The 13,286-nt window shown below is 42.1% G+C and overlaps 1 protein-coding gene across 4 annotated transcripts in view; it reads right to left on the bottom strand.

Moving 5' to 3' along the window:
* LOC120790644 (tensin-3-like) overlaps window positions 1-11,499 on the bottom strand; it is a 49,660-nt gene extending 38,161 nt beyond the window's left edge. For 3 of the 4 annotated variants that reach the window (XR_005707571.1, XM_040128393.1, XM_040128394.1), the window contains exons 1-6: window positions 5,432-5,537; window positions 5,086-5,198; window positions 4,104-4,164; window positions 3,941-4,016; window positions 2,840-2,969; window positions 2,518-2,583 (exon numbers count right to left, since the gene is read on the bottom strand). Coding sequence is in view for 3 of the 4 variants with exons in the window: in XM_040128393.1 (XP_039984327.1) it covers window positions 2,518-2,583; window positions 2,840-2,969; window positions 3,941-4,016; window positions 4,104-4,164; window positions 5,086-5,198; window positions 5,432-5,487 (502 nt within the window). In the remaining variant the exon portion in view is untranslated. Of the gene's footprint in view, window positions 1-2,517; window positions 2,584-2,839; window positions 2,970-3,940; window positions 4,017-4,103; window positions 4,165-5,085; window positions 5,199-5,431; window positions 5,538-6,269; window positions 6,383-6,615; window positions 6,700-9,640; window positions 9,706-9,823; window positions 9,947-10,036; window positions 10,088-11,311 lie in introns of those variants that run through there. The other variant, XM_040128395.1, reaches the window with a different exon arrangement.
* Window positions 11,500-13,286: the final 1,787 nt, after the last annotated feature.

Below are 13,286 nucleotides of genomic sequence, written 5' to 3'. Positions count from 1 at the left end.
TGTGTGAGTGCGTGTGTGGGCGTCACGCTTCAAACTGAGTCATTTCTGTCTCCCTCTTCTTGAGCTGAGAGACACAACGAAGCTCGGAGCGGCCTTTGCTCATCACTTGTAGCCCAAACAATGTGTCGGTGTGCGTCGCGCGTGTGTGAGTGTGTGAGCCCAGGTATTTGTATGTACCAGCTGAGAGCGGCGGTTCCACACCCTGGGGCTCGGGTCCTCCCACACCGGGTCACCAAGATAGATGTTAGGGGTCGTGACATTACGGACAGAGCAGGGAAGCAGAAGAAGCGTGTTTCTGCCACACAAAGCTTATTTCTCTCATTTCCTCAAGCAAATAGTTTTGATATTAAATCACTTGAGACATCTGTCTCCGGGATTTCTGCTGCCACTCTGATACATCGGCGGATACAATGGAACTTTGTGCTCAAAGCAATGAGAAATTACAAAAAACGGTCTATAAACCGAGGCCGAGTTGCTGTGGATAAACTACAGCCTCCACTGTGAATAGTAGCTGGAACTCATTTCCACTAAAAGACAGTTTCTAGTTAAACTTTATGTGCAAACACTTTAAAGTCAAAATTTAAAGTCCTTATGTGTGGAAATGTAATAATAGCATCTTTCATCAGTGTCTTCGAGGCCTAAATTTTTTTTAATAGAAATAAGAAATAATTCGGATGAAAATGGGGGCAGCGTGTGTGTGTGTGTGTGTGTGTGTGTGCGCGCGCCTGAATGAATGGGTGTTTGAGTGCCCCGGTTTTCCCCGCCTGTGTGTTTTCCCCTGTGTACAGTAACTGCGATCTGAATTCCTTTCAGATGTGTGTGTGCGATAACCCCTCATATTGCTTCCTGTTGAGAGGCGAGGAGTGTGATTGTACATGCGGACGGCCGACCCGGCTGCCGTGCCCTTCTCCCGGTGTCCAACACTGCCCCCGCCTGGGTGACTGTTTGTTGACCCTGCTGATGAACTTTTTCAGTCATCAGCGAGTGTGTGAGTGCCTGTGTGGGCGTCAGGCTTCAAACTGAGTCATTTCTGTCTCCCTCTTCTTGAGCTGAGAGACACAACGAAGCTCAGGCGGCCTTTGCTCATCACTTGTAGCCCAAACAATGTGTCGGTGTGCGTCGCGCGTGTGTGAGTGTGTGAGCCCAGGTATTTGTATGTACCAGCTGAGAGCGGCGGTTCCACACCCTGGGGCTCGGGTCCTCCCACACCGGGTCACCAAGATAGATGTTAGGGGTCGTGACATTACGGACAGAGCAGGGAAGCAGAAGAAGCGTGTTTCTGCCACACAAAGCTTATTTCTCTCATTTCCTCAAGCAAATAGTTTTGATATTAAATCACTTGAGACATCTGTCTCCGGGATTTCTGCTGCCACTCTGATACATCGGCGGATACAATGGAACTTTGTGCTCAAAGCAATGAGAAATTACAAAAAACGGTCTATAAACCGAGGCCGAGTTGCTGCGGATAAACTACAGCCTCCATTGTGAATAGTAGCTGGAACTCATTTCCACTAAAAGACAGTTTCTAGTTAAACTTTATGTGCAAACACTTTAAAGTCCAAATTTAAAGTCCTTATGTGTGGAAATGTAATAATAGCATCTTTCATCAGTGTCTTCGAGGCCTAAGTTTTTTTTAATAGAAATAAGAAATAATTCGGAGGAAAATGGGGGCAGCGTGTGTGTGTGTGTGTTTCTTGCTTTCAGTCCATTCATCTCAGTGTCTCTGGACCGGATCCACGGGAGGTGAGGGGACGGGGTTGATGGTACCACCGGATGGTGCCAAATTAATAAAATGTTCAGACCGTTTGCATAGTGGCCCTCACGCTGACAATGACTGGCAGCCCTCACAAATATGTTGAATGTTGAACCTTAGAGAGTGTTTTTAGACGCGCGAGCACCGTGGCTCCAGCCGTGGCCATGTCGATCTGTCGGGTGGCACACCAGCGCAGTCCAGACAGAAATATCTCCACAACTGTGGGACGGATTGTCGTGAACTGCGGTCCCCATTCGCGGTCCCCAGAGGATGAAACCGAATGACTTTGATGATCCCCCCCGACTTTTTATCTGGTGCCGCCGTGAGGTTCGCATTTTTGGCTCGGAGCGAAATATCTCCGTGAAAATTTGGTTCACGCATTTACAGTAAATCTGAGATAAACATTGGAAACATCCTACCTGCCTAACATCAGCATGTTAGCATTGTCATTGTGAACGTGCTGGCGTGCTAAGGGCAGAGTCTGAATCGCTAGAGTGTGGCATTAGACTCTCGATCTTGTTTCCTTTAGAATAATAACAGAAGGATGAAAACTCGAACCAATATACAGCAGATCCTGAATCGAAGCTTGGCAAAACCACTGAAAAGCATCTGAAACACATTTTCACCTGCACATTTATTCTCAGTTTTTTTTATCCAGTTCGCTAAGGTTGTTGGTTCCCGCTGTTTATGTAGCTGCAAGCTTCAATTTCAAATCAAAGAAAAGGAAAAAAACAAATATCCTCTTTTTGTGAAAGTGAGTCTACCTGCGGTCTTGTCAGGACTTTGGGAAAGCAACAGCTCCACTTTTCCATCTTCTGGGAACCGAGGATCTGGAATATTATATAAGAAGAAGATCAGGCAGCTGCTCAGGTAACCTGTTCTCATGGGTACAACACACCTGCGCACCCGATACGGGGTCCAAGGTTAGTTCAGGTGTGTGCATTGGAGGACAGCGGAGAGACGCAGAAACTGAAGGATTTATCAGTTACAGATTGATAGTGATAGTGCAGTGGAGTAGTGGAAAGCAGTTTAAAAAAAACAGTTGGCGGCGTACGGCAGAGTCTGGCAGCGGCGGGTTATAAATACCTTCACTGGCACAGTCAAGGTCTGCCTTCAAGAAAGTGAGGGTGTGTCCGTGTTCGAGGCCAGTGTGAAACTGGAGACGAAAGACGACCTGACGGCTGGCTGACCGGCTGTCTTTATCGTAGCAAACCACCTAAGATCAGAAAGTAACCATGTAAGCACACGTACTGTATATGTACCGCTCCACTACAGTCAGTGTGACAAAGCTAAATAACAGGGAAGTTGGACAATGTCAAATTTGGTTTTTATTAATGATGAAGCATTACTTTTTGTAAATTTGATTTTTAATTTTTGTTTATTATTATTGACTTTAAATTTTGTGTATTATATCGTTATTTATATTTTTAGTACTTTGCCAACATATGAGACATTACAATAGAACAAGAAATGGTAGCGCTTCATTTAACGTGGCTGCACTTTCCAAATCATTTCTCTAATAATTTCCCACAATTTCTTCCTGGATAGAATTATACAGTTTGGTACTAATTCTAGGGAAAATAGAAACTTTCAATTAATGAATTTAAGTCATAACTAATGTAAACTAGAGAGTCTTCTAGTTTATCAGACATCAGGTCAGTTGAATATTGAAAAAATGTGAAATTTGTCTAGATCCAAGCAAACAGTCTAACGTGTGTGGATTTTATTTTCAATGATAAATTAATAATGACTGAAAGTTCACTTGGGTTTAATTTGATCTTGTCTTTCCAGGAAATTCCTGTTTTCCCTAGAATTAGTACCAAATAACAATTTCCCTGGAAACTTCTTCGAAAAATATTAGGAAATTATTTGGAAATTACGGATTGGTAAAATAAAGTGTCACCAAACAAAATAAAAAATTATATTAATAGTAATAAAAAAAAATTTAATTGGGGAGAGGCCTTTTTTGGAGGGAGGCTGAACACAATAACTGTATTTTACAAAAATAAATTCAGTTTCATACATTAAAAAAAATAGAGTAAAGCAAGGCTCCTATTGGCTCCTTCTACTGGGTCCAAATAATTAGCATTTAGCATTTTTTGCAATAGTAGTGACGATAACCTGTAAATGATTTTAAAAACTGCTGAGGCGTTTCTCACAATAATGTTCAGACACATCTCCACTCACCATGATGTCCCCTTTGAGCAGCTGAGCCGGCTGGAGCACAAAGTAGAGCCGGTCCGTCTGTCCTGCAGCAACATGGCTGCGATGGAGATGAACACACATTAGCGGCTACATCCCGTGTGTCATGTTCAGCGATTATTGTGTCGGGATGTGCTGTATTTCTTACTAAACTGCCGACGTGCAGACGGCTTGTAGGTTCTGGTAGACTCTCAGAAAGAGGCAGAGACCTAAGAAGAATTCCAAAAGATAGCGGTTAAAAACAAAATGTTGGAGCTTGCACAGCCTCGGCCAAAAGTTGACAATTGTGGGGGAAACGTGGAGAAATGCCTGGTTGCCAATCCAGAGTCGTAATTTTGGTATCAAGTTGAGAAAATCAGTGCGATGGGCACGGCCAAAGAGGTTTTTCTGTTGTTGTTGCATTTTGAAACCACGAGAGCACAGATGGACGATGCGGGTTGATAATCTTTATCAAGCAGATAAACATTATTAGCTCGTGGGTTTGTTTTGTTTTTTTGTTGTTTTTTTTTTTTTATATACAGCAGTGATTCACCAAACGTGTATATGGCAGGCTGACATGCCTCAAAACTGAAATCGTGACTAAGATTTTATTACTGGAGCCATCTTGCGGAATGTGACTGCAATGAGCCTGTAAAATCGCTGTTATCGCCCCGTTTAAGGGAACCTACTTTAGACTTCACTGCGGTGGCAGTTGGGATTTGTGATCTCGGGCTATATAAATGAAATCAACTTGACTTGGCTTGTCTCGACGTGACTTGGATGAGTTGAGACTAAGTTAAAAACAGGTCCGAAGTCAATCGAAGCGGGGCCCTCTAACGCATGTCAAGGACAAGTGTGAACTTGGGCACAGAACTCCTGCTTGACTTGGTACAGTATCAGTTTGTTTTCCTTAAATGTTCTGAAAAATATGAGTAAAGTTTGAAAAACAGGTCTAATCATTAAAAAATAAAGACAGAGAATCTGGACATTGTGGTGAACAAATAGTCAGTCTGGTATAATTACTTTCATTTAGTAGAGAGGAAGGATAAACAGTACGCAGGAGAGAGGACTCCTACATCAAGCCGCTACTGCTTTTGTCTACTTGGTTCCCTGGATTGCAGATCAGACAGATCAGACATCTGCTGCTTTACCTCCATTTGGTCTTATTTTGGGAAGGCCGTGAAGAACAACACCGAGGAGGAAAGATGGAGAGGGACAAATCCTCAGTCCTCCTTTTAACATGCTCCCCAGCATCCAAACATACCTGCAGAGAGGAAGGAAATGTAATAACTGCGTTTATCCGTCACAAGTATTTAACTGGATGAGAGCGACGGTGTGATTTCCATTTAGTCGCCTCCTTGTTTCGTAACTTTATAGTAGCTTTATTATAATAGCTATTTCCCAAGAGGATAAAAAAGTTTACATCATAGATCAAAAGGCTGCACTGGTGCGGACCTTTGATCTGCAGTGATCCAGCTCGGTCATGCCAGTTCTTACCGTTTCTGTGAGGGGGTCATCAGAGCGGACAGTTTGTCGTTGTAGAACCTCCTCATGGCAAAGTGGTCGAGAGAAAGGTCTGCACTGAGGGACAGGCATATATTCAGACGGGGACATCTGGTCCACCCACATAGCAAAAGGTATACTTTCTCTGTTCCCTGCGGTGGAATCTAGCCATGCAGATTTCAGATTCTCGATTTTGTTTTTTGTTTTTTTTTTTTATATACAGCAGTGATTCACCAAACGTGTATATGGCAGGCTGACATGCCTCAAAACTGAAATCGTGACTAAGATTTTATTACTGGAGCCATCTTGCGGAATGTGACTGCAATGAGCCTGTAAAATCGCTGTTATCGCACCGTTTAAGGGAACCTACTTTAGACTTCACTGCGGTGGCAGTTGGGATTTGTGATCTCGGGCTATATAAATGAAATCAACTTGACTTGGCTTGTCTCGACGTGACTTGGATGAGTTGAGACTAAGTTAAAAACAGGTCCGAAGTCAATCGAAGCGGGGCCCTCTAACGCATGTCAAGGACAAGTGTGAACTTGGGCACAGAACTCCTGCTTGACTTGGTACAGTATCAGTTTGTTTTCCTTAAATGTTCTGAAAAATATGAGTAAAGTTTGAAAAACAGGTCTAATCATTAAAAAATAAAGACAGAGAATCTGGACATTGTGGTGAACAAATAGTCAGTCTGGTATAATTACTTTCATTTAGTAGAGAGGAAGGATAAACAGTACGCAGGAGAGAGGACTCCTACATCAAGCCGCTACTGCTTTTGTCTACTTGGTTCCCTGGATTGCAGATCAGACAGATCAGACATCTGCTGCTTTACCTCCATTTGGTCTTATTTTGGGAAGGCCGTGAAGAACAACACCGAGGAGGAAAGATGGAGAGGGACAAATCCTCAGTCCTCCTTTTAACATGCTCCCCAGCATCCAAACATACCTGCAGAGAGGAAGGAAATGTAACAACTGAGTTTATCCGTCACAAGTATTTAACTGGATGAGAGCGGCGGTGTGATTTCCATTTAGTCGCCTCCTTGTTTCGTAACTTTATAGTAGCTTTATTATAATAGCTATTTCCCAAGAGGATAAAAAAGTTTACATCATAGATCAAAAGGCTGCACTGGTGCGGACCTTTGATCTGCAGTGATCCAGCTCGGTCATGCCAGTTCTTACCGTTTCTGTGAGGGGGTCATCAGAGCGGACAGTTTGTCGTTGTAGAACCTCCTCATGGCAAAGTGGTCGAGAGAAAGGTCTGCACTGAGGGACAGGCATATATTCAGACGGGGACATCTGGTCCACCCACATTGCAAAAGGTATACTTTCTCTGTTCCCTGCGGTGGAATCTAGCCATGCAGATTTCAGATTCTCGATTTTGTTTTTTTGTTTTTTTTCATGCAGTGAGGTTTTCGAAATGTCTGCCGCAGAGATTCTGCCTCCAGCCCGGTAGAAGCGAAAGCGAATGCAGAATTGTCTCACAGCACTGAAAAGTACACTTTGTTACAGGACGTTGATTTGCTGATGAAGATAATGTGATATGATCAAAAGCTCCACAAAAGCCAACTAAACACGGACCAAAAAGATGGAAATTTGAACATTTATAGTTCCATGACAACTGGGGCAAACTCCGCCTGCTGACGAAGATGGAAAGTGAAACGATTGAAAGCTCGGGGTGAGGAACTAAATGGACCTTGTGGTGAGATTGTTTTTTGTCAACTACCAAACTTTATTCTAAAGTTTGGGAAAATGTGTCTAAAATGATTTGAATAATTTCCATCGAAACCATAGTGTCTTGGGTTTGATGTTGGAACAAGCTGAAAGAGAAATTCAAACACTTCGTCCGTGGAATAAGCTGATTTTTCCAACCATAAAGTTACTTTTTAATTTTCAAACTTGCAGTCTACAGACGCAACCGACGCTGACTCAGGACTCAAGACATTCATCGGACGTCACACAGCTCCCTCTGGAGCCACAGAAGGCTTTCCACACTTTTTCACAGAGGCAGTCATACTCCCCAGGACCAGTAAACAGACTTTGATGTGTAAAATCTGTGGTTTTCCCTTTCGGGGATTAAAAATATTCAACAGCAATGTGCCTTTCCAGAACGTGCGTCCCCAAACTACTTTCTACTGAATAAATAGTCCCTATGAAAATCGTTGAAAGTCTGTTCTGTGCCTTATCTGCAAAATACACTGTTGTTTCTTGTTTTTCCTGAAAAACAGGAAATTTTTTCTGTGTTATTTTTTTTCAATGCACCACTAACAAAACACATTCATCTCCATTGTATTGAGGTGGCTGAAATCTCAGAGACAAAATATGCCCCCGCCCCCAAAAAAAACCTGGACAAATAAAACCCAAACTATCTGCATGACTATAAACCACAACTTTCTTTGTTCAGTGAACTGACTTGAACCAGTCAGATCAGATTTACAATCATTCGCAAACCTTTGCCTACCTGCATTCACTCAAACAGGCACATACAGGGTCATTGTCAAAGGAACAATGGCCATAATCAGATTTTTCTCAACAGTGAGTCAGCTGCTCGGCCGTGAACAGGGAGCACACACACACACACACACGTGCAAACCAACCGTATGGCAATCAACCTGATCTTCCTATTTACTGCCTCTAACTGACCTTTCACCTCAATCCAATATTAGACATGGCTAAAAGACGATGAGCTTTTAATAGCTAAAATGGAGACCATAAAACAGAAGTTATGTAATGACATGGACTGCAAGGACTGTATTGAATGCTTTTAAAAATGCCTTTAACTGAAATTAGCAGTGTCTTTTGCCTTCTACAGGCCCAGAGTCTGGTACGAAGGTAAATTAAGAGTAAGTTAATTTACTGGTGTCCACTAGTAACAGGATCCCTGCCCAGAAATCAAACAACAGTTTACTTCAGTCTCCTCATTCAGACGTCCTGCCCTTTGGCTGATGGACACGTACTAAGGATCAGCCTCTGTTCACTCTGCCTATTGTTCTGTCAGTGCTCTTTGATCTGCAAACAGGTCCAACAGTGAATGTCAATACGGTGTGTTTAATTTTTACAGTTGGAGTTGCATTGATTTTGAACAATGACTTAGTTTCCCATGAAAGGTGAAAAGGTTCTTTTTGAGCCGGTTTGGCCTGATGAAGGCACTGGATGAAAGGTCGGGGGCTTGGGGGGCGGGGTTCTCAGGATTCATCCTCTGGGGACCATGCGATCCGTGCCAAATGTGATTTTAATTGTCAATTTGGCTAGTAGCTGTGGAGCTACCTCGGCCTGGGTGATGGACCAGTCAGCACTGACGCTGAAAAGATTGGGTTTGAAACATACACGCTAACATTTTGTCCAAAGTCCATACAAGTAGAACAGAAGACCTCCTCGGACCCCAGGAACACTGAAGTTCCTCTTATCTCTGTAGCCATGGCTTCATCTCTTTTTTTTTTTTCGCTCTATGTTTGGCCGTGTCTGAATCTCCCACCTTCTATCCAGGATGGTAGAAGTATCTCCTTGGCTTGATTTGCTGTTTACTATCACCTTAAATTTCCATTGTATGTTTTTTTATGTATCTTTGTATATTCATGATATTTGTATATATTTAGCCACGCTAGAGGCATGGCTCGAAGGATGGTCAGTTTGGTATAAAAAAAATAATTTACAAATGATTGTAAAATTTTGTACAGACAGTTATGCCCCCGATAAATCCTCCGAACTTTTCCTTATCCTCCGGCTTCTCTCCTGTGCTGTTTTGAGTGAAATATCTCGATAACTATCGAAGGGATTGCCATTAAATTGATCCCCAGAGGAGGAACTGTAAGAACTTTGATCCCCCAACTTTTCATCGAACACCATCATCAGATCAAAACTTTAACTTGTCCAATACTTCAGTTTATGGCCAAATATCTGCAAAACTAATGACATTCTCATCAGCCTCAGCTGGACTTTCTGTTTAGAGCTAATTAAGCAAATGTTAGCATGCTAACACGCTAACCTAATTAAAACTGCTAAACACCAGCAAGTTAGCAATGGCATTCTGACCATGATAGCATTTAGTGCAGCCTCAAAGTTCTGCTAGCATTGTCATCATTGTCACCGAATTTTCCTCTGGTTTGCAAATATTAATAAAGTTGAAGTTAAAACGGACCTTTAAATGCTCCTTTACCATCCTTTACCCTGTCATATTTCAACAAATTCACCGTGACATCAGGGTTACCTGGCGGACATGTTGCTGTAGTGGATGTAGGAGGCCAGAAGGACTCCGAGCCGCCCTTTACGTCCCTGTGGAGGACAGACCCAGAATCAGGATAAATAAATTTTACGTTCTTACCTACAGTTGGCAGATCGATTTAAAGAACACGTCCGGGTCCGTGTGTGCAGAGGAGCCAGAGGAGTTTACCCTGCAGTGTAACACCAGGACATGCTTCGGGTTCGTTTGCAGCCAGTTCTCCATTGTCGTGCACGCATTGAAGATCTGATTCAAGCTGGGAGCCAAGAGATCCACCCAACCTGTGTCCAAAACCTGACAGACAAATCACACGCACACTCTGTACTTTACCATATACTGCAATATTTATTCTCGTAAATAAGCCATGTGAAGTGTTATCACTACCTTGTGGTTCATCTGTGTGAGAGTGTTGTTCTTCTGTGAGAGATTGATGAGCTGAAGAAGAAAGGAAAAGCAGTTAGCGCGAGAAGGAATAAAACGATACGAGGAAATTGATTTTTCCATGACAGAAATAATTTAATTAACTTTCTGAAAACTGAACTGAAAAGACAGTGGGTGTAGAACAGGAACTTACATTTACTTATTTAAAACTAAACTCATAATCTTCGGTGATCATATATATTCTCTCTCTCTATATAGATATATATTCTCTGTTGATTTAAAATTGAGAGTATTTGAAATTAAATGTTTGGTAATGATAATACGTAACAAACTGCTCTAGAGTTTATCAGGTCAAAGCAGCAAAACCCAAAATCTATCGTAATACTGTATAGCACTGAGGATGTCTTAAATCAAGTCTCATTGTACCCTTTATAGCATTTACTTTTTGCTCTATATATTACATAATTGTGGAGGTGTGGGGAAATACTCTGCATATAAAAGAAATCTGATTTTCAAACCTCAAAACATGGCCATACCATTTGTAAATAAAGCTACTTATCAACAGCCAACTAAACCCACTTTTGGCTGGGAGATATTAAAACTTAAAAACATGTACAATTTTCAAAATAAATGTCTCTGTTTGTGCAGGTCAGTGTAAAATGATGCACAGAGTGTAAAGCGAGACAAATACGTGATTTTTGGGCAAGAATAATTAAAAATGACTTGACATCAAAGTGACCAAAAAGATGTTAAAAATGTGAGGAAACCAATGTGATTTGTTAGGAATGTGCATTTTTAAGAATCAAAGGGTGAAGAATGTGAAAAAAAAACACTTAAAAATTAAAACAAACTATTGAGGGTGAAATTTGCGACACACATAAAACCACAGTATGGCAGCCTTGGAGCATTTTAGGATCGTGCTTTCAGATCTCACTGAGAGACGACTTCTTTTTATCAGTTATATATCATTTTCTGTTTTTTTCTGTTTCGTATATATATATATATATATATATATATATTTTTTTTTTTTTTTTCTACAGTTGGTCAGACAAGATAAAGCAAATTGAATATGTTTACTTGGGCAAAAGATGGAGGATGGAGGACCCATCACAGCTGGGCCCCTGGGAATTTGGAGCCAACTGGGGTAGCTGTCCACTTTGCCCTGTTGGTAACCCCGCCTTGCTTCTACCGAAGTACAATTCTGAATGCGGGACTCGTAACAGAGTATTTCTACATTGTAACTTAAGATCTGAGCACCGTCTGTTCCAGTCATCTCACCATGTAGTTGTGTCCATGCTTCGACTGCAGCATGAGAACAATCTCCCGCAGGTTTCGCACATAGGCCTCCTCCGGACACTTAGGGGGGCAGAAAATGGTGATGATACGTTCAGTGATGTAGGTCAGATCGATTTGGCGCAGTTCCTCCATGACTCATTTCAGTCACACCGGCACCTATCAAGACACGGGAAGTGAAATCCAGGGCGTTACGATGAAAGTCGCGGAAAAAAAATTTAGGGAAGTGAGAATTGACCCCAGGTCATCAGATGTCTGCAGAGCATTTATCTGAGCTTGTGCCGTATCAGCTGGAACACCAAGTAAAGCAGAGTGTTCTTTGGCACAGTCAGCGATATGTGGGTTCAAATGCGGTCAGTCTTTTTAATCCAAAAATCCTTTTACTGGATGTGATGCTAAAACAAAGTGGGGTCAAGGCCAGAAAAATAAGGAACTCACCCAAATGCTTAGTCACTGGAACCCCTCACTCAGCTCATGACCGGAGGAGAGACGATGATGAGTCAGAGAAGAATGATGCTGGCTAAACACCAGATCACAATCTCATTATTCGTCATCATAAAACCACTAAACCGCGATACAGAGTCTAACAAGGACAGAACACCACGGCCTTAGAATTATCAGGTCCTGTCTGACTTTGTCAGAAATTTGTTATTCACACCACTCACATTTTGAGTAGGTTTATTTTTAGTTCTAGGCATTAATGGGCCTATAGTTTGAAAAAAGAAATGTCTTACTTGTGCCCCTTTCTATTTACAGAGGGTGTATAAGCTGTAATTAGTGTGTCTTTTAAAGCTTTACACATCATTTATAAATGCTTTGTAGATCCATTGTAAGCCTTTAACAAGAACAACCTTTTGGTTGCCAGGTTGCGGAAAGGCCTCCTCCAGTCCCCTCCTCTCATCTCTTTAATTCACTAGGGACGACCTCTCTGCCGGACTGTTTGACCACTTATCTTCTGGAAGAGGGCTGCAGGCTGGAGGAGGATTTTCCACAACCTGGAAACCCAAAAGATGTTCCTATTACTAGCGTTCTACTAGTAGAGTAGGGTGCCTGTTATTTTGACCTTTCCGAGGCAATGAAATGTGTCTCTAAATCTTCTTGTTGTTTTAACACACAGAGTAACTTTTAAGCTTTGTAAATTTAAAATATGAGCAGTCTGTCTTTTTTTGTTTTTTTTTTGTTCCCCCCGAATCTGATCTGAGATCCTAAAGAATGTGAATGTGTTGCCTCCCACATTCTTCTGTAAACCATGGGGTGGGTAACTCTGTGGTATCTGGGCTCTGTGTTAGCATATGGACCAGGAAATTGCATGCATGCTGGTGCGTGTCTACGGGAGCGAGATCACCAGACAGCGGAGCAGAGAAGAGTGTACAAACAGCAGGGGCTAACCTTGCCCTCACCCTGACCACGTGCCCGGAGCGGCGGAAACAGCGATGCAACCATTTCCGCCAGAGCAACGCAAAGGAATACACTGCATTTCGATTAGAATCACACTATTACTCTGTAACATGAGCAGATTACGTCGGCCGCCCATTGATACGCTGAAACACGGCGCAGTGTGAGATCTGTAAGGAACAACGAAGGATGTCAAACTGGCCAAAACTCAACGTGACACCTCGCTGACAGGATCAGAAGCGCTGACTCAACCGAGTTATTCATCCTGCTTCCAAAGAAGAGACTATGAATCAGTCTCCAAAGTGAGCTTAAAGGTTCAAAGCTACATTCAGACCAATCAAAAATGTTCTACTCTTTCCTTTCTGTTGCAGTCTAGTGAAGTCCTCTCTTTGTTACTTGCATTTCTTATTATCTTAGTTTTAATTAGATTATTCATGAAGTGTAAATTATGGTGCGGTTTGAGGACATGGATGTGTTTTAAGCTTTTTTGGATGTGTGTGTGTGTGTGTGTGTGTGTGTGTGTGTGTGTGTGTGTATGTCTCTGTTTGCATCATTTTTTACGATA

This window comes from Xiphias gladius, chromosome 6, assembly GCF_016859285.1.
Source record: "Xiphias gladius isolate SHS-SW01 ecotype Sanya breed wild chromosome 6, ASM1685928v1, whole genome shotgun sequence".
Lineage (NCBI taxonomy): Eukaryota > Metazoa > Chordata > Actinopteri > Istiophoriformes > Xiphiidae > Xiphias > Xiphias gladius.
The sequence above is the reverse complement of the archived record's forward strand: the minus strand, read 5'-3'. Positions and strand labels throughout refer to the sequence as shown.